Below are 22,204 nucleotides of genomic sequence, written 5' to 3' on the forward strand. Positions count from 1 at the left end.
TGCAAACCAACCAGTTTGAACTGGTTCCACCTCCCCCAGAACCGGTTCCAATGTCCCAGGAATTTGATCCCTCCCCCTCACACCATTCCTCTAGCCACGTATTCATCTGAAATATCCTTCTATTTCTACTCTGACTAGCACGTGGCACTGGTAGCAATCCTGAGATTACTACTTTTGAGGTCCTATTTTTTACTTTACCTCCTAACTCCCTATATTCAGTTTTTAGGACCTCATTCCATTTTTTACCTATATCGTTGGTACCTATATGCACCACGACAACTGGCTGTTCACCCTCCCCTTTCAAAATGTTCTGCAGCCGCTCTGAGACATCATTGACCCCTGCACCAGGGAGGCAAAACACCATCCTGGAGTCTCGTTTGCGGCTGCAGAAATGCCTATCTATTCCCCTTACAATAGAATCTCCTATTACTATAGCTCTACCCCTCTTTTTCCTCCCGTCTTGTGCAGCAGAACCACCCCTGGTGCCAGGAAGTTCGCTGCTGCTGCCTTCCTCTGATAAGCCAACAGTACTCAAAGTGGTGTATCTGTTTGAGAGGGGGATGTCCACAGGGGATCCCTGCACTACCTGCCTGCGCCTAGTACTCTGTCTGTTGGTCACCCCTTCCCTTTCTGCCTGTCCAACCTTTGCCTGCGGTGTGACCAACTGATTAAACGTGCTATTCACGACGTCCTCAGCATTGCGAATGGTCCAGTGTGCATCCAATCGCCGCTCCAGCGCCGCAATGCGGTCTGCCAGTAGCTGCCGCTGGATACACTTCCTGCACACATGGTAGTCAGGGACACAGGAAGTGTCCCCGAGTTCCCACATATCGCAGGAGGAGCATACCACAGGGCCGGGCTATCCTGCCATGACTTACCCTTTAGTTAATTACTGACACAGTCCGTGTCCATATGCAGCAAGACCTGGACAACATTCAGACTTGGGCTGACAAGTGGCAAGTAACATTCGTACCACACAAGTGCCAGGCAATGACCATCTCCAACAAGCGAGACTCTGACCATCTCCAACAAGCGAGACTCTAACCATCTCCCCATGACATTCAATGGCATTACCATCGCTGAATCCCCCACTATCAACATCCTGGGGGTTACCATTGATCAGAAACTGAACTGGACCAGCCATATAAATACTGTGGCTACGAGAGCAGGCCAGAGGCTGGGAATTCTGCGGTGAGTGTCTCACCTCCTGACTCCCCAAAGCCTTTCCACCATCTACAAGGCACAAGTCAGGAGTGTGATGGAATACTCTCCACTTGCCTGAATGAGTGCAGCTCCAACAACACTCAAGAAGCTCGACACCATTCAGAATAAAGCAGCCCGCTTGATTGGCACTCCATCTACCACCTTCAACATTCACTCCCTCCACCACCGGTGCACTGTGGCTGCAGTGTGTACCATCTACAAGATGCACTGCAGCAACTCGCCAAAGCTCCTTCAACAGCACCTTCCAAACCCGCAACCTCTACCACTTAGAAGGACAAGGGCAGCAGACGCATGGGAACATCACCACCTACAAGTTCCCCTCCAAGCCACACACCATCCTGACTTGGACCTGTATCGCCGTTCCTTCACTGTCGCTGGGCCAAAATCCTGGAACTCCCTTCCTAACAGCATTGTGGGTGTACCTACACCATATGGACTGCAGCGGTTCAAGAAGGCAGCTCACCACCATCTTCTCAAGGGCAATTAGGGATGGGCACTAAATGCAGGCCTAGCCAGCGACACCCACATCCCAACAATGAATTTTAAAAAAAATTAAATTAAATCAAATCAATCCCACCAATTACACTACACCTTTTATTCAAAAATTTCTGAATCATTGGCAATGGGTGGACAATGATGCCCATCTGAAAACATAGATAAATTAACATTAGATTTTTCCTCAACAGTAAAAACACACGTATGCCTTTATCTATCCAAAATGAATGTCTCTATTAGCTGTGGGCCCAAATAGTTCTTCGAGGTTTGATCCATTTGGGTTTGAATGAACTTGGAACATTGAGTCCCGTGGTTTGAAAAAACAGCTTTGTTTTTGAGAGGGTTCATTTTTCAAATGCATGACAAAATGGCAACAATCATTAATGCTACCTGAGAGTACAGCACACAAAGACCTATTATTTAAATTTCAATCTTGCTATGATACAAGATGCATATAGCAAATAGTTCATTACAGATTTCATCTACGTATTAGGTGCTAAATTTGGCCAATTGCTAATTGTTTCAATTAGTATTTTAGCTGAAAAGCAAACTAAAAAAAGAGTGGTCCTCTGGTTAGAAGGGAAGAGATCAGCAATAGGACCAATGCATCCAATGCCCCTCACCAATTCATTCAGGCAACAAGAAATTTGTTTGCATTTGCAGTTTTATAGAGCCCAACAACCAGTCAGTTTGAACTGTTAACAGTTTGAACCCTGGCCAAGATAAGTTTGAACCCTGGCCAAGTTAAATTAAGAATATCCATTAGTACTTTACAGACAAGTTCAAACTGCAGGCCTCCTTGCCTAAACAATTCCGCAAGATTAGCAGCGCTAACATCTGTCTCAAACACGTAATGTCTGTTACGCTTGAGTTTTACTCAAATATTTCTTGTTTTCAGCGTCAAGGACACTCCCATAAGCAAGCCTTCGCCCCTTCTCTAGTATTGTAGAGTTTCTAGAAATGGCAAGAGCTCTCTCAGTTGACCTCAAACTTCAGAATGTGGTAGAACAAACACCTTCAGACCATAGTTTAGTTCAGATTTATTAAAAGTAACAGAAAGCAGCAGCAATGGACAATACAGCAGATTGCAGTGCTTTATCTACACCCACTCGATAAAAAAATAATAAATGTCCCAACTTTGCTAATTCTCTCAGTAATACTCGACACAGGTAGAATCCACAATATTATTTATAGGTGGAGTTTTGTTGGACCCAGAGTCTCCAACCCCTATGTCGCTGGCCTCAAAAATTTGAAGCAAGACTGTCAGAGATATAGAGGGTTAAATTCAACTTTGGCAGAGGCACAGAATGGGCAGTAATGGATCAGCAATTCGTTACACATCCCATCGGAATTTCCTTCCCGGTGAAGTTGAATTTTACCCCCATAGGTCCAGTCCTTTTAAAGTTCAACCACTTACAAAGTGTATCAAAATCTCTCTCAATTGTATCAGGCTGCCAAACATCTGCAGGACTGAAAATAAAGGGGTTGCTTGAGAGCCAGGGGTATGCTTCTTGCACACTTTAAAGTTTATAACAGGGAATTTTATGAAGTTATCTTGATCATCCATGATTTGGCGGAAGATCAGCAGAAACTCTGGACAGGGTTCCCGACGATCTTCCATCGAAATTATGGCGATCGATCAGGTGAACCCCTGAAGAAATTCCTGTTGAAAACCTGGGATACAAGGATTTCCTGAATTTCCTACAGCTACAAGACAAATGTCCATTTGTAAGTGTTAGCAAGGCATTTACCCTCATTCAATAGCACAAAGCACTGACTTTGTCTTGAAATCTAAAGTGATTTCTACTTGCTTTGTAAGAAAAAATGTATCAGAGAGTGGCTGAGGTAGAGACCATTGCATCTTTTAAGGAAAAAGTAGATTAATATTTGATGCGGAGGAAGATACAGGGCTATGGGAGAGAGCAGGACAGTGGGCTTAGTTCTGGATTGGTATAGGACTTTGGGGAGAAGGAGGGACAGCGAGATTAGTTTGCAACTGATACAGGGCTATGAGGAGAAAGTGGGTCAGTGAGATTCATTTTGGATTGACACAGGACTATGGGGAGGCAATGGGTCCACGAGATTAGTTTTGGACTGCTCTAGCGGACCCGATGGACAGAATGGCCTCCATCTGTGCTGTGAATACTATCAGGCAGTATAATACTAGCTGCCTGCTTACACCCGCTCAGGAGTTAACTCTTGCAAAGTGTATAAAAGCCTCCTGGTGTCAAGGTATGCCATACAAAGCACCAGTCATTGATGGGTTAGCTGATCTCATTTAACAGTTTCCCTACATAGGAATGAGGCTACAGAAATGCAAGTTGTAGTTGTCTTCGAAAGGTGGGGAGAATTGTGAAAATTGAAGGGGAGGGGGATGAGGGAAAGTGCTGTTAGCACCACACCCTTCAGAGTTGTATAACTGGGGAAACAGATAGTAGCTCAGATCGGCACAGAAATTAGTGTTAAGGTTGTTCAAGGCTGTATCAATCAACACATTTGCCAGGGAATTGTCATGCAATGTAGCTTCTCCAACATCGAGATATTAGACATTCTGCTGCCACTCTTGTACCTCATTTTGAATAGCCTAGAAGGACAAGGGCAGCAGCCGCAAGCGAACTCCACCACCTACAAGTCACACACCATCTGGACTTGGAAATATATCGCTGTTCCTTCATCGTCGCTGGGTCAAAATCCTGGAACTCCCTACCTAACAGCACTGTGGGAGTAACTTCACCACACGGACTGCAGAGGTTCAAGAAGGCAGCAGCTCACCACCATCTTCTCAAGGGCAATTAAGGATGGGCAATAAATGCTGGTCATGCCAGCGATGCCCACAGCCCATAAACAAATTTTAAAAAGTGGCTGATCGCCACAACGTGCATTTATCACAGGCACCTCCAGCACTAAAGCAAAAACCAAAGATTGTGAAGCAAATATGAATTCCCCAGCAGGCAGATCCCATTTTCACTTCTGTGAAACAAAGACTGATGATTCCAAGGAAGTGAGGTACTTAATCCCAACACAGGAACAATATGCTCTCAAGTGTCTGTATTCCAATATCACCATTAATAATACTTCACCTTTTTGTTATTTTGAAGTACTGTCGTTTAAGAATCCCAGTATTTCCTAAGAAAACACAGCACTGCAGCTACAAGACTTGCTCACAATCTGGTGTGTAATTCAACAAGCTGACTTGCCCTGCATGACAGAGATACACATGAATCAGTTTAGTACAGTCTAGCACTCTTCAAAAATAACTAGTTCTTATTCATTCACTTGAGACGTCAGTCTGCCTCGATGTCTCCTGGGTAAGTGCTTGAATAAAAAAGGATAGTCACACATCTGGATGCCAGCTGTGGATTAATGTTTCTTCCCTCAAAGAGCCTTTATTAACAAAATCCTTAGCTTGCTAACACTCCTATGTGCAGACACACAAGGCTTTCATTTACTTATCAACCTCTGCAAACAACCATTCACAGAAGCTCCTCCCCCCCCCCCCCCCACCACAACCACAGTGTCCAAATTCAGTCTGCAGCACTGACAACTTGCATTTATGTTCCAGAACTGCTTCCAGTTGACGTGGTTCCCAGTATTTTGAATTCAGTACAAAAACAGGGTAGATTCACCATTAGAAAACAGTGGCAACACGAGGGGAGGAGAAAACAATATTGCATTTCTGGTCTAAAATGAGCAGTCTGAGAAACCATCCCACTTACACCAGAACAAAACAAGGTGCACAAAGGCTCATACTGAATTTACTTCAATGAGTGCTGCAGCGTCGGGGGCAGTTAAACCGAGGTCCCATCTGCTTCGAAGATCAACATGACACTATTCAAAGAGCAGGGATTTTTAACCAGGATCCTGACCAACATTCCTTCTTTACTCAATACCACCAAAATATAAATTAACATCTCATTACTGTTTGTGGGTCACTGCTGGCACCAAAAGGCTGCCTGTTTTCCTACGCAACAGCCACTGCACTCCAAAAAATAATTATTTTTGCAAAGTGCTTGGAGATATTTTTCTTCTTTCAATTTGCATGTGTCACTGATATTACCTTGGCAAATATGAACAAAGCCACCTTGCAATGTAGTGTTCTCTGCTTTCAGAGACACAAACAGCACCTCATTAATTAGAGTGCTAATATAAATCGAGTGCAAGAGATCCAAATTGCTTCTGATAAGACAACAGGTTTACTTTAAGTAGTCTGCATCAGAAAATAAATTTTGTCAAGGCAATTATTATAGCAATATAAGGTCTAGATTATTTATTTGCGTACACGAAGGTATTTCTGAGTGCTTTACACAGTGGAGAAGAACAGTGGACATTGAGCAGGAGGGGGAAAAGGAAAAGAAAGTGGGGAGGTTTTTTTTTTAAAAAGGAAACTTTTGAAGACCGAGAAGGAAAATTACAACAGAAGATTTAGAGGGCAAGTTCCAGAATGCAGGGAGGGGGATAATACAGTGGAGGGATGTAGGGAAGAGCCTTACAGCTGACAGTGATGGGAGAGGAGACGAGGCAGCAGGGAACAGAGGGCCATCATTTACTGACAAAATAATGGTGAGGCGAAAGACGCTTGCCGTTATTTATGCATAAATGCTACAGCAACCTCAGGAGAGGGCAGATGAGCAGTTAAACGCGAAAACTGAAAAGTTGCCGTTAGCTTTGTGAAAATGGCATTGCGCGGTCTGCCTTTCGATTGAATGGTGAAGTTACTGTACTTGCGCAGTAGGTACGAACTAAACTCGCCACAGAAAGCGAAGTCTTGTCCATTTCAATCGAAGTACCCTTTTAACGGCGTGATAAGCATTAATTACTGCCAAATCAATCTTTATGACACTGAAAATGAACTATTACAAGTGTGAAGTCTCATTCCTTCAGGTTTTTTAAAAATGTAATTTTTTTTTTTGACTTTTCTTTTCTATCTCAACCAATCTTTCTTTCCCTCTCCTCTTTCTGTATGTGATTTGGCATTGAATTCACCCACTCTAATTTACACTTTCTTCACAGTCCTTGCATTTTCACAATCCTTCAATCAGATTGGTTAAGGAGATACACAGTTGCTTGCGCTGTTCACTCAGGTTCCAGATGCCCGGTTTCCCTCGCAGCGATGGCATCAGCTCGTACTTTCAGCAACTCGCCATGCAAAAAATGTGAAAACCGAAACGTGCAAGGGCAAGTCTAGTTAACGGCAGACGCCATGTGTGTCACTCCTACAGCAAATTACGGCCCAGAGTAAATGGATGTCAGAGGAAGAGAGTGTGCATGCAGGGATGGAGAAGATCAGAGATATTTATGTACGTTTATAAGATAAATGTTTCGTATGCATATTATTACATAAAGAATGTACTAGAGAAGCAAACTATATAAATGCGTTGCAACTAATCTAATCAACTCATCCCCAAGATTTTATGAGGGGAAGTTTTCAAACATTCAGTTATAAAACTGAGATGGTGCTTAACTGTTCAAAGCCAAAACAGCTCAAAATCATCACAAAAAGTACAAGATGAACTATCGCTAACCTGTTGAACTTAGGGGCTCCATTTGCTGACATTATCAGATGCTGTCAAGCACGGAGTTTAAAAAAAAGCTTCAAAATAATGGGCCAGATCTTACTGGAAAAATAACAGCGTGTTAACGACTCGCGCCATTATTAATGTGCAAATCTCTAGAACTTGCTGCTCGATTTACACCGCTCCGCCGTTTGCTTCACACAAATGGGATCTCGGCCTTAGCTTCCCTGTTATTTTTAAGAACTTGCTGGATTTGCACATTAATTGTCCATTAAACTCGCCACAGAAAGTTAATTAAGTGCGCAAGTACATTTTTAGCGACACAATAATTGTTAATGTAATGCCAAGCAACCTTTCTGGCCTTAAAAGGGGACAATTTAAATGGTTCAATTTCATTCCTGTGTGTCGTCAAATGTTGCTAGATTTTTAAAATGGCAAATTTAAAATGTTTTACATTTTTAAAAAACTTTTCCTTTCTTTTTTCCTCTCTTAATCCAATCTTTTTCCCCCTCACTTTAATTCTCTTTCTGTACTTGATTTGACTCTAAATCACCCACTTTCTCTGTAGTTACTCGGTTTCTTTCTCAATCGTTAAATCTCACTGGTCCCAACATTCACCAAGGTCCCAGCTGCCCTGGTGCTCGTCACAATGTTATTAGCTCGCACTTCCAGCTTGCTCGTCACGATGTTATTAGCTCGCACTTCCAGCTTGCTCGTCACAATGTTATTAGCTCGCACTTCCAGCTTGCTCGTCACGATGTTATTAGCTCGCACTTCCAGCTTACTCGTCACGATGTTATTAGCTCGCACTTCCAGCTTGCTCGTCACGATGTTATTAGCTCGCACTTCCAGCTTGCTCGTCACGATGTTATTAGCTCGCACTTCCAGCTTGCTCGTCACGATGTTATTAGCTCGCACTTCCAGCTTACTCGTCACGATGTTATTAGCTCGCACTTCCAGCGTGCTCGTCACGATGTTATTAGCTCGCACTTCCAGTTTACTCGTCACGATGTTATTAGCTCGCACTTTCAGCGTGCTCGTCACGATGTTATTAGCTCGCACTTCCAGCGTGCTCGTCACGATGTTATTAGCTCGCACTTCCAGCGTGCTCGTCACGATGTTATTAGCTCGCACTTCCAGCTTGCTCGTCACGATGTTATTAGCTCGCACTTCCAGCAAGTTACGGTGCTAAAAGAATTTTGAGCTGAAGGGTGCAGAAAAAAGACCCGGCCCAATATCTTTTCAAAAGACATTTAAAAAAAGTTACCATGTAGTGGCTGGTTTCCAAATCAAGGTCACCATCTTCTGTACAGTATAAACTTACACAAAGGGTAACATCCAGAATAACTTTTAGTGACACAGAAGTTGAAAGTCCATCAACAGCAGTATCCTCTACCAGCCAGATACTGAGAACTGAACTTTACCAGTCTGTGCACTTTCTACGGGAAAGTTATTCACCAAAAAGTCAAGGATCCTTTTCTGGGCCTGTCTATAGGCCCAAATTTTAAGCTGTGTAAATCACTCAGAGTTTCTGAATATCAAGTTAGATTCAAATGATCAGAATGATGATTTAAAAAAAATAAACCTTGTACATCATCTAATTCAGATGATTGAGTGATTAAGAAAAAAATACATTTACACAGGGAGACTCCGGCAGCCACATCAACATAAACATGTCGGACATGTTTATGTTGAAGATCTGTTTTTCGCTAGGTCTCCCTGGTTGCCACCAGTCTAACTAGAGCTAGTAGATGCGCTGTTATTTCAGTGATGGTGCCATGCCTTTGTATGCACATGTGTGTCCATTACCTCTGTACTGATGCTATGATGCAACATCAATACTCCACGCATGATCACTGGCCAAAATGGCACAGGCAGCCTGCACATGCTTTTTCCCCTTTGCCACCAGTTCACAGGAAGATTGGAGAGGGCAGTGGAACTTCTCGGCTTTGCTCCAGAGACCTGGCCTAAAATATAAAAAGCACTATATAGTGTCTACACACCATCTTACAGAGTAATATTGTGATTTCTCTTGGCAGATGGGCACAGGTAGGAATTATATAATACAGCGCTATTCAAATTCAAACGGAACTAGAAATTCCAACTTTACTTCGAAGCCAGGGCAAATGGTAATTGTAGTCTTGTGATATTCCCAAAGTAACAGAGTGACTAATGAATTGTTTATTATGCAGGGGCATGTAACCTGCATGATGAACAATGCAAGCTCCTGCTGTAAAGGATCACTAGAAAATTAAGTCACTTTTATAATAAGCTAGTGCCACAAACTCCTACACAGGTCTCAAAAACCCAATGTCAACGCCAAAGTAAACTTGCCATATGAGTCATGGCCAGAAGCCAATAAAATCCAGCTTTTTAAAAAAAAACTTCTTCCCAGCTACAGCAAATCCAGCAAGTTTACTTCAGTAATGCTGTTGGCTGCACAAGGACCCACACTTTAGGAGCCAGCAGTGTTCACGCAATACAAAATCCGCTCAAGACAAAAATGATCCAGCTCTCCTCAGAAGTTAAACATATTCTGGTGCAATCTGAAGCAAATTGGCAGATCAAATATATAGGGGGCTTTCCTTTAGCCAACTTAACAAGGGAAATCTGGTGCAGCGTAGACTGAAGCTGCAGAGACTTGCAGTATAGCATGGCGTTACGAAGCAGTAAGCTTTGAAGGAAACCAGTAATTGCATCAGCATTCACAAATCCATTCTAGGTTGAAAGCATTGGAACCAACACACGGCTCACATTTTCTGTGGGTTTACTTTAGAAATCGAATTCACCTCCAAAATCAAAATAAAACCTGTAAACAGCAATTTAAAATAAATCAGTTATTACAAAGTTCCTCCCATTTTACATTACAATACGAGGAAAGAAGAATTATTACCCTTCATATACATGGAGGTCTTGTCCGCTTCTCCTGCAGGCAATTGAATCATGATGGCTGCAATTCCAGAGGCTGGCCGCTGTCCCGTATCTTACCCAAGTGACTGTGCTTTGTAAGCGAGCCTCAACATCAAGTAAAACCTGGCGATTCAACCATGGGTGCATCACAGCTGTGCCAATCCAATCTCCCAAAGATCCATGCATATATGCCTTCCATCAAGGTTCACTGAGAAAGTAAATCAGGAGCAGGAAACCTGGCCAGTTTTTCCTCCCTTACCAAGCTAATTGCACTTCCACTTCCCCAACTGCTGACCCAGCTGCGATTACTTCATCCACCACAGACCGGGATCAGACTTGGGATCTGCCAAATCACCCAATCAGCCACAGGTGATTGGTAACAGCCACATACCCAGAATTCATTGAAAGGCACTAGAATCTCTCTATTTTAGGAAAGAAAATGTTGCAGTTAACTTAAACTTTATAGGTACTGAACAATGAAGTTATTTTAAATCAGCACTACAGCTATGTAGAAATGACACAAGATATGGGAAAAGCTGTAGCAAACCAGACACTATAGGATTAACTTATCTACCAATCCTTTGCATACCCTCAGTTGGCCATGAAAAATAGAAATACCCAAATATTTGAGGATGCTCCATTAACTAAAAAGGTGCTAACTACTAAGTTTCTAATCAACATCGAAGAATCTTGCAGAGGTAAAATTATATCGGACAGATTTATTTGTATCGTGTTGATAGAAACTCCAAACGTGGTGGTGTGATTAATGACTATCTGGGGGAATGCTTTAAGCTTGATAAACTAAGGTACTATAAAAGGAAGGGTTTTGCTCGACAGTGCATTATTCAGGCAAAATTTGTAGGAAGAAATATGCAGTCAGAAGAATGTTCATAATTTAGAGCAGGCTATCCTACTTGGGCCAGTTACTTAGCATGAAGCCAGCATATACTGTAAAAAGCTTGTAGCGTTTTGGTCTTGCATGAACTGAATTTTGTTAATGCATAATATTTCTATAATGTTAAATGCAAAGATTTCAGCTCAACATTTAAAACAGAATACATAGAATACAGACTGGTTCCCATTGTAATTTGAAATGTTAACTAGTAAACAAAAGAGATTGTTGTGTACAATCTCAAGCCTTTCACACTATGGTGATGGAATGGTCCCTGGATAACAAACAAACTGCTCTGATACTGGCATTTTGGGCGTGAACGTTTCTGTAGCTTTAAAACAATGGGAAGATTCCAGGGGCTGGTAAGCTGAACTGAACAGTCGAGCTTCCAAGGCTATTAGGGAAGGTCGTTTTCATTCAATGCTACTAACCAGCCACTCTGGCATGTTGTTTCCCCACAATTCCAAGGACGGTTCCAATTTGAAGCTCTAGCGGCCAATTTCCCCCCACCTCCAACCACAGACTTAAGCACACTGGAGGGCTCTCTACAGCAGACTTAACCTTTCAGAGGTGGCGGAAAACTAGCAAGTAGTTGATCAGCTGTTGATTATACAACCCGCTGATTTTCCGTTCCTTTGAAAATCAGGTGGGTTGTACAACAGGTGGCTGATCCGCTACCGCCAGTTTTTCGGCACCACCCAAAATTAAAATGGGCCCTTCTATCTCTCATGTTCTCTTGGGTACAGAAAAGGGTGAGTGAATTCAAGCAGCCAGGAACAAAAACACAGCATCAATTAACTCAGGAATAGGAATAGCCAGCCAGTAAGGATGCATACTATTTTAATGAAAGAGGAACGCAAGAAATTGATACATGAATTAACAGAATGCAATTTTCAAAATGGAATGCATGTTATGGAAAATAAACCACTTTGTTACTTCCGGTTGTACCTCATCTCGATAAAAATGCTATTCAGTACACCTTCTGTAAAGACAGTAGAAAGTACACAGCAGCACGTGCAATATTGCAGTACCTGGCATACATAGCAAAGATTCTGTTACAATTCCTGAGGTTAGGGAATACAGGAAACTTTGTGATATCCGGCACCGACGGGACCGAGCTGTTGCCGTCCCATCAAAACTGCCGGACAAACCAGCGCTAATGTTAAAACATACGGAGCTTTTGAGCTCCGTATCTAGCAACAAACCCTGTTGCTTAGCAACAGCTTCTAAACAGTCGGCCATACCTTGCAAGCGTCTATGTAGCTAAGCAACAGCTTCAGCTAGACCTTGCAGAGCCTGACTGGTGAAAAAAAAGCAACGAAAAGAAAAAAAAACTAACGAAACGGCTCCTGATTTTTGCCGGTGGATCGAGCATTCCGGACAGTTAACCTCCAGATAAACCAGTTTCCTGTAATTTAAATAGATATTGAAAAGTAAAAGGGTGCACCCTGGATTATAGGGGATGCAAGCTCTGCTTACGCAAGTGACTAGTGATGCTGAACCAGAGAGAATATGTAAGCAAAACCCGCCACTCAGCTGCGTATCATGGATCTCACACATAAAAAGCTATATACAGGAAACTCTCGTTTAAACAGCACCTAAATCGGAAATCTCTATTAACCGGCAAAATTCAGGAGTAGGTTCAGGTAAGTTTTACTGTATATTAGTGGCTGTGTAACCGGTGTCCATGCACCTGTGGCCGTGTAACAGGGACTCCTGGATCTGTGGCCGTGTAACCGGTGTGCTGTACAACGGGGCTCTCATACCTTGGTAGGTATACCTCTCCGTTATCCGGAATTTTTAATCAATCGGCACCATCCCGGTCCCGTAGGTGCCGGATACCAATGAGTTTCCTGTACCACTACTAGAGGTCACGGACGAACACGACAGAGAAAGACAAAATTGTTTCATTATAGCAGTTAAACTGGTATTGGATCAGAGGTTATATGTTTTTCTATTAAAAATTCATCCAAGACATGGACTTAAATAGCATGAGACAAGACTGTTATTTCTCTTTATAAACTGAAAGAAGCCAACTTTACCAAATAAGTATCAGAATCCTTGAAAACAATTCCTAAATAATACTATAAAAAAAATTGATCCCAGCTAATACCATTGCTGTAATTCTGAAAACAAGCTATTGTGTAGTTTGTGATGTTTAACATCGACTACTATAGGAATAGCAAAATAAAAAGTTAATAAGGCCACTTATTTCTGATTTTGTTTGAAAAGGATGTAATTAGAGAATTTGATACCCAAACTACTAACAAAACTTATAGAATTCCATTTAATGAAAACCATATCTGACTTACTCAGTCACCATAAGCTAGCGGCTCTGATTATCAGTAATACTTTGACTTCTGCCCTGTACAGTCCTTGATATCTCTTCAATGAGAGGAGTTAAATGGCATTTCAACACACACACTGCACCTTGTTCACACTGAGCTGAGTCTAGTGTTTTTATAAAAATTGATCTGTTTACGTAGTATGACTCAAGTGCCAATAAAAACTAAAAACTCGAGAAACAAATCCAAATTCCAATCCATTAACCCAGTGAAGGCAAAGTTCGAGCAGTTCCATATTGAACATATATAACAAATATTTCACTGGACAGTAGTCATAGAACTGTAATTTCATTCATCACAGGCCACAAGACACATACAGTGAGAACAAGATTTCCCACCGAGTCTAGGGTCAACATGCCATAATCCCTTTTTTTGACAATTTTCTCCTCAGCAGGGAGTGAATGGAGTGCATACTTGAGGATGTGGGGTGGAGGGAAGGGAATTAAAGCAGCAATAAAAAGAGAGGTTCTCTGACCCTGTTGCTCCCTCCTTCCTTCTCAACAAAGGTCCCTTAAAAAAAAACCAGACACTCGCCTTCCCTCCCTGCCAGGAGTGTAGGTCTGAACCCTGAAAGGGAGGTATCCCAAGACAAAAGGTTCCTAAGTAGACTACCATCCCATTCCCAAACCGATGCCACAGAAGGAGATGGCAGTGCGATCATGTGGGTTAAGTACCAACTGGAGAATCACCACCATTAACCAATGCAAACAACTCACTGACACTAACGCAGAACTCATCTTTATCTGGAATAACCAGCACCTTATGCAAATACAGATTTGAAACGGAGATGCACTGCAGAAGTGGTTCAACTGGTCCACCCCAATCCTCAGCTTTGGAGTATTAATTGAAACATAGCTCATGGTGTCAATTGTCACAAAAGTGAATAGCAGGGTGATGTGGACTAGCATTTCTGATGTCGTTTAAGCCCCCTCCAGGGCTAAGAAATCAGCACCAGCCTTTCCTGTTGTGGTAGGACCAGTTGGATGGTTCAGTGCTGACAGATGCATAGATTTAAATGTATTAGTTGCTGTGTCACCCATGTGTGTAGAGCCGGAGCAGCTTGCAGCACTGGCATGATCTGGACTGGTCATAGCATGCCCAGCTTAATTCTACTTCCGCTTCTTTTCTACTTTCTCATTCATAATATTAGCAATATAGTCTTGGCAGGTGTGGACAGAGAAACCCAAACAAATGCAACAGGTTGAAATATCCACACTGAGGCATTCATCAGGGCCATCAATAATAATAAAGCCCTGACTGGACATGAAGTAGTGGTTCAATTCTGTCTGCTGGATACCAGACAATTCTATCGATCAGAGCTCCTGATTCTGGCACCTAACTACTGGTGCGAGCCAACTCCAGACCTGCAGTTGGCTTTCCCATTTAATTATTCACTAGTTCGTTTCAAGCTCCATCCATCCATTTTTGTTTGTTTTTTCCCCCCTTTTGTTTTACAGCTCCTCATTAATGTCATTCTCACTCCGCTACCTTGTTCACCTTCCTGCTGCTCAATACATTGACACACAATATGTCACCACAGCTTGTAGAGTTTGATCTTTAGCAAGTAATTTTCTCCAGATTTGATGTAGGTTCACAATCAGGCAAGTCACATAAAGCAGCCCCAATGCATAGATTCTTGGTAACCCTGTGACACATGGCAACATAGGTCCAGAAACCGATTTTGCTGGATACCAATCCAGACATCTACAGTTACAAAGAGACTAAATATAAACCACATCAAATAACCAACTCATAACTACTCATTAGCACGTTCCCAGTTATAAGGCAATGTTAGTGCTTCTTCAAACTGAATGGACCCTGTAGCGTCCTCACAACTAGGAAATGGATCTTACATCGAATTTACAGCACAGAAACAGGCCAGTGGACCCAACTGGTGTTTATGCTCCACACAAGCCTCCTCCCACCTACTTCATATCACCGTCAATATACCCTTCTATTCCTTGATCTAGCTTCCCCTTAAATGTATCTATGCCATTCGCCTGAATGACTCCATTGGTAGCGGGTTCCATATTCTCGCCACTCTCCGAGTTAAGAAGCATCTTGAATAATCTGGATGGTTGCCCCTCTCCAGCTAAGCATTCCTCCCTGTGCAAAATGCAATCAAAAATTGGTACCTTTTTTAATTAGTTTATGGGATGTGGGCGTCGCTGGCAAGGCCAGCATTTATTGCCCATCCCTAATTGCTCGAGAAGGTGGTGGTGAGCCGCCTTCTTGAACCGCTGCAGTCCGTGCGGTGAAGGTACTCCCACAGTGCTGTTAGGGAGGGAGTGCCAGGATTTTGACCCAGCGACGATGAAGGATCGGAGATATACTTCTAAATCAGGATGGTGTGTGACTTGGAGGGGAACTTGGAGGTGGTGGTGTTCCCATGCGCCTGCTGCCCTTGTCCTTCTAGGTGGAAGAGGTTGCGGGTTTGGGAGGTGCTGCCGAAGAAGCCTTGGCGAGTTGCTGCAGTGCATCTTGTAGATGGTACACAGGCGATGGAGGGAGTGAATGTTTAAGGTGGTGGATGGGGTGCCAATCAAGCGGGCTGCTTTGTCCTGGATAGTGTCGAGCTTCTTGAGTGTTGTTGGAGCTGCACTCATCCAGGCAAGTGGAGAGTATTCCATCACACTCCTTACTTGTGCCTTGTAGATGGTGGAAAGGCTTTGGGGAGTCAGGAGGTGAGACACTCGCCGCAGAATACCTAGCCTTTGACCTGCTCTTGTTGCCACAGTATTTATGTGGCTGGTCCAGTTAAGATTCTGGTCAATGGCGACCCCCAGGATGTTGATGGTGGGGGATTCGGTGATGAAAATGCCGTTGAATGTCAAGGGGAGGTGGTTAGACTTTTGCTTGTGGGAGATAGTCATTACCTGGCATTTCTGTGGCGCAAATGTTACCTGCCACTTATCAGCCCAAGCCTGAACGTCGTCCAGGTCTTGTTGCATGTGGGCATGGACTGCTTCATTATCTGAGGAGTTGTGAATGGCACTGAACACTGTGCAGTCATCAGCAAACATCTCCATTTCTGACCTTATGTTGGAGGGAAGGTAATTGATGAAGCAGCTAAAGATGGTTGGACCGAGGACACTGCCCTGAGGAACTCCTGCAGCGATGTCCTGGGGCTGTGATGATTGACCTTCAATCACCACAACCATCTTCCTTTGTGCTAGGTATGACTCCAGCCAGTGGAGCTTTTCCCCCCGCCCGATTCCCATTGACTTCAGTTTTACTAGGGCTCCTTGATGCCAGACTCGGTCAAATGCTGCCTTGTTGTCAAGGGCAGTCACTCTCACCTCACCTCTGGAATTCAGCTCCTTTGTCCATGTTTGGACCAAGGCTGTAATGAGGTTGGGAGCCGAGTGGTCTTGACGGGACCCAAACTGGGCATCCATGAGCAGGTTATTGGTGAGTAAGTGCCGCTTGATAGCACTGTTGCTGACACCTTCCATCACTTTGCTGATGATTGAGAGTAGACTGATGGGTCGGTAATTGGCCGGGTTGGATTTGTCCTGCTTTTTGTGGACAGGACATACCTGGGCAGTTTTCCACATTGTCGGATAGATGCCAGTGTTGTAGCTGTACTGGAACAGCTTGGCTAGAGGCGCGGCTAGCTGCACAAGTCTTCAGCACGATAGCCGGGATGTTGTTGGGGCCCATGGCCTTTGCTGTATCCAGTGCGCTGAGCCATTTCTTTATATCATGTGGAGTGAATCGAATTGGCTGAAGACTAGCTTCTGTGATGGTGGGTACCTCAGGAGTAGGCTGATATGGATCATCCACTTGGCACTTCTGGCTGAAGATGGTTGCAAACGCTTCAGCCTTGTCTTTTGCACTCACGTGCTGGGCTCCATCATCATTGAGGATGGGGCTATTCATGGATCCTCTTCCTCGCGTTAGTTGTTTAATGGTCCACCACCATTCACAACTGGATGTGGCAGGACTGCAGAGCTTTGATCTGATCCGTTGATTGTGGGATTGCTTAGCTCTGTCTATAGCATGCTGCTTCTGCTGTTTAGCATGCATGTAGTCCTGTGTTGCAGCTTCCCCAGGTTGGCACCTCATTTTTAGGTATGCCTGGTGCTGCTCCTGGCACACTCCTCTACACTCCTTCTTGAACCAGGGTTGGTCCCCTGGCTTGATGGTAATGGTAGTGTGAGCGATATGTCAGGCCATGAAGTTACAGATTGTGGTGGAATACAATTCTGCTGCTGCTGATGGCCCACAGCGCCTCATGGATGCCTAGTTTTGAGTTGCTAGATCTGTTCTGAATCTATTTCATTTAGCATGGTGGTAGTGCCACACAACATGATGGAGGGTGTCCTGAGTGTGAAGACAAAACTTCGTCTCCACAATGACTGTGCGGTGGTCACTGCTACAAATACTGTCATGGACAGATGCATCTGCGGTAGGTAGATTGGTGAGGAGAAGGTCAAGTAGGTTTTCCCCTCATGTTGGTTCTCTCACCACCTGTGGCAGTTATGTCCTTCAGGACTCGGCCAGCTCAGTCAGTAGTGGTGCTACCGAGCCACTCTTGGTGATGGACATTGAAGTCCCCCACCCAGAGTACATTCTGTGCCCTTGCTACTCAGTGCTTCTTCCAAGTGGTGTTCAACATGGAGGAGTACTGATTCATCAGCTGAGGGAGGACGGTAGGTGGTAATCAGCAGGTTTCCTTGCCCATGTTTGACCTGAAGCCATGAGACTTCATGGGATCCAGAGTTAATGTTGAGGACTCCCAGGGCCACCACTGTGCTGCCACCCCTGGTGGGTGTGTCGTGCCGGTGGGACAGGCCATACCCTGGGAATGGTGATGGAGGAGTTTGGGGCATTGGCTGAAAGGTATGATTCTGTGAGTATGACTGTGTCAGGCTGTTGTTTGACTAGTCTGTGGGACAGCTCTCCCAATTTTGGTACAAGTCCCCAGATATTGGTGAGGAAACTTTGCAGGGTCAACTGGGCTGGGTGTGCCGTTACCGTGTCCGTATCTGGTGCCGAGGTCAATGCCGAGTGGTTTTCGTAGCGGTTTTTTACAACTGAGTGGCTTGCTAGTCCATTTCAGAGGGCAGCTAAGTGTCAACCACACTACTGTGGGTCTGGAGACCAGGTAAGGACGGCAGATTTCCTTCCCTATAGGACATTAGTGAACAAGATGGGTTTTTACGACAATCCGATAGTTTCATGGTTACCATTACTGATAGTAGTAATTATTCCAGATTTATTTAATTAACTGATTTGAACTCACGTCTCCAGATCATTAGTCCAGGGCTCTGGATTACTAGCCCAGTGACATTACCACTACACTACCGTTCCCGACTATGTAGGGAAAACAACATGCCAATCACTATATGGGAGTTCCAAACCCCAAAGGAGCTATTACTTCAGAGTGTAGCAAGTTCACGTCAATTAACAGCTGTACAGGCAGCCCATTGATTCACTATACTTAATCTACAATTAACTAGTAAATACAGCAACCATTTTGCACACAGAATTTCAGAGAAGACAACAAGATGAATGACCAGTTAACCTGCTTTTTTGGTAGTATAGGTGAAGGGAAGAATGTTGGACAGATGAATGGGAAATCTAGATGTGAAACTTGGAGATGAATCAACCGACCACGCATCTCCAATGATAACTTGGGTCATTGCCTTGGTCAGGCACAGACCTGGATTTGGTAGAACCTCTGGCTACAAGCTCTTGTTTAAAGGCTGCCAGGGACGATGCACGCTGCCACTGGATGCCAAGAGGCGCCTCATCATCTTCTTGAATGGGTCTGGGCACCCAGATCGTATCAAAACTCCCCAGTACCAGAAAGGAGGGGGGGAAAACAAACAAACTTTTGGAGTCTGATTGACAGATTTCCGAAATGTTTCCAGACAGTCCCATCACTGGAAGTGGCATCACCCAATCTTCAACCCCTTTCCGAGCAAGCCAAGCTTGGGGATTGACAAAACCCAACTCCATCTCTGGGGGGCCCGCAGTACCCAGCTCAACACACACAAGGAGATACACCAATGGCGTTAACCCAGGGCCCACAGCTCCAGTCAATAGTGAGATCTTACCGTCGTGTAAAAGGCCTCGCAGTTTCCCGTCGAGAGATTCAGCTCACTGAGCTTGGTGTCCCAGTGGAGGGGGTCGGTGCTATCGCTGTCCAGCACTTCCATCACTACTGCTGCTGCTCGGTAATCACCGTCTGTCAGCCCAAGACGGAGTCCCGTTGGTGTTTTTCTCGCACCGGCCGGAAGCGCAAAGAAAACTCTAACTGACAGCTGCGTCAGCCAATCGGCCGCCGGGTATCTTCCGACAAGCCTTTTTCTATTGGCAGCGGGTTCAACCAATCCGCTTGAGCCACTTCGCCTTCTGGTTTGCGGGTGCCGCCCACCGCCTGTCCGTTTGAAATGTAATGCGCGTGCGCGCTCCTGGCGTCTGGCGGTTGGACCAGGCAGCGCGCGGCCAGTACTGCCGCCGCCATTTCACCGAGCGAATGCCTCACAGAAAAGACCGAGAAAGTCCCCCGTGGAGTTAGTTCACTGAGTTAGAGAACTAGCTTTGAGGCAAAAATGGGTAACGCCGTACAGACAAGTAAGTAAGCTCATGCACGGTGAAGGTAGATCCCTTGAGGAATCCTAACTAGGTTCACGTCGAAAACAGATGGTGAGAAAGAAGCTGAAGGAGGAAAGCAGAGAGAGGGAGAATGCGACAGAAAGGGGTGGATGGAGGGAAGGGAGGTGGAGGGAGAAGAGTTGGGGAGAGAAATGAGGCTCGGAGGTAGATAGAAAAAAGGAAGGGGGCAGAGCTGGAATGGGCAAGGGGGGAGAGGGGAGGAGCGAGAGAGATGGAGGCGGATTGGGGAAGGGAGAGAGTGATAGATATAAAACTAATATAGGGACTGGAACTAGATTCAGTAACTGCAGTGAAGACCTAGCATCACATAGGTGCAGGGAGCGGAATAACCTCAACTACTTACTCGGTTAGAAGTGGACTAACATACTATAAAAGCACATGTCCACCCTAATTTCTGGTTCCCCCCCACCTCAAAAAAAATTCTCTCCTGTGGCACCAATCATCAGATTTTATTATGCTTCTTTGTGATTTCCAGAAGGATGTTTCCATTCTTGTCCTGTTAATCAGTCATTGATAGAGAAGGAAAGGTCCTGAACGCATTAACCCTGTCTCTCTCTGGAGAGCATAGGGACTCCATTTTGCTGACAATTGCCTCATCAGTAACCTTGATGTCTGTGGAAAAAAGGAAATAATCCTGATGATTGGTCCCTTGCTGCCTGTCAATAGTACATAACAAGAAGTAGGAGTAGACCATTCAGCCCTTCGAGCCTGCTCCGCCATTCAGTAAGATGGCTGATCTTCTACCTCAACTCCATCCTCCCACATTATCTCCATATCTGTTGTGTATGTACCTTTAAGGGAGTAACTGGTCTCAGACTGCAGTACCGGCAGTGACCACCCCTGTATAAAAGGCACTAGCAGCCTTCTGTAGTTTCAGTTCAAGGTTGTCTCCATTCAGTAAAGACTTGTTATAATCAACTCCTGCCGTCCGTGTCTCAATTATACACGGACATAATATTGGCGACGAGCAGATATGAACTTACCTACAGTCTGCACCACCTCATGGGATCCATCCCTGAAGCGAAGTGAGCAGAGGTCGAGGCCAGAAAGAAGAAAGAAACAGTAGAAACGGGCGTCGACCGTGGGCATCCACCTCTGAGTCAGCGGAGTTGAAGATTTGCAGGAGAGGCTGTCGAGAGTGGGGCTTGGTTCCTGTCGACGGTGCTTCAGCTAATCGGGCTGCGGCGGTCTAGAACTCGAGCGGGTGGCTTGCAACGGGGCCGAGCAGCATTGTCGGGAAGAGGAGAGAGAGAGAGGGTGGAGCACACAGGGTGCGGCCGGTGCTACGAAGCCGGGCAGCGTACAGACCCGAGAAGAGGGAGGCAAGAGTCCCGCAGGGTTGTTCCGACGACGGGAAAATAATAAAATAAAAAAATTAAACGCGCAGAAAGCCGCGAGGAGCTGCAGTTTACAACGGAAACTGTGGAAAGCAGCGCTAGCAACAGCGGGGAAGAAGGCAAAGCATGGGAGGTGCCATCTTAATCCAGCGGGGAAGAAGGCAAAGCGCGGGAGGCACCATTTTGTTAAATCGGGGAAGAAGGCAAAGCGCGGGAGGCGCCATTTTAGATTTCCAAGATGCCGAAGACTGGCTACATCACTGCCTTTGATAATGCAATAGAAGACTGGACCACGTATGTGGAAAGAGTCGAGGTATATTGCGAGGCAAACGAAATAGCCGATGAGAAAAAGGCATCGGTACTGCTAAACTTAATGGGCGCAAGAACGTATGGCCTATTGCGGGACCTGATTACTCCAGCCAAACCGAAGGCGAAGAGTTTTAACGAAATTGTTACTATCCTACAGGAACACCTAAACCCTGCACCGCTGCTGATAGCAGAAAGATTTAAATTCCACAGGAGAACTCAGCATAAAGATGAGAGCAATGCTGATTACCTTACGGAACTACGCAAGCTATCAAAGCACTGCCAGTTCGGAGCAGGACTGGCAGATATCCTACGGGACAAATTTGTCTGTGGACTCCTGAGTGAAGGAACCCAGAAGAAGTTACTCTCAGAGAAATAGCTGACGCTAGATAAGGCTTTCAGCATGGCAGTATCGTACGAAACAGCAGCCAGGGGAGCTGCGGAAATACAACAAAAGCCACAGGAATACGGCACCCACGAAATGACACGGGGATTTGCAAAATGTTATCGCTGCGGCAGAACAAACCATGACCAGAAGGACTGCTGGTCCAAGGA

The 22,204-nt window shown here is 44.8% G+C and overlaps 1 protein-coding gene across 2 annotated transcripts in view; it reads right to left on the bottom strand.

Annotated features, from left to right (window-relative positions):
- The window catches only part of creb3l2 (cAMP responsive element binding protein 3-like 2), a 143,005-nt gene extending 123,363 nt beyond the window's left edge, over positions 1-19,642 (bottom strand). Inside the window, exon 1 of one of the 2 annotated variants that reach the window (XM_086008602.1) lies at positions 19,445-19,642. In XM_086008602.1, the coding sequence (XP_085864728.1) occupies positions 19,445-19,546 (102 nt within the window). In that variant the 5' untranslated portion in view covers positions 19,547-19,642. The remainder of the gene's footprint in view (positions 1-19,444) is intronic. The other variant, XM_086008601.1, reaches the window with a different exon arrangement.
- Between the last annotated feature and the right edge of the window lie 2,562 nt (positions 19,643-22,204).

The sequence above is a fragment of the Somniosus microcephalus genome, chromosome 16 (genome assembly GCF_052327205.1).
Source record: "Somniosus microcephalus isolate GS21.2 chromosome 16, FLI_Smic_1.0, whole genome shotgun sequence".
Lineage (NCBI taxonomy): Eukaryota > Metazoa > Chordata > Chondrichthyes > Squaliformes > Somniosidae > Somniosus > Somniosus microcephalus.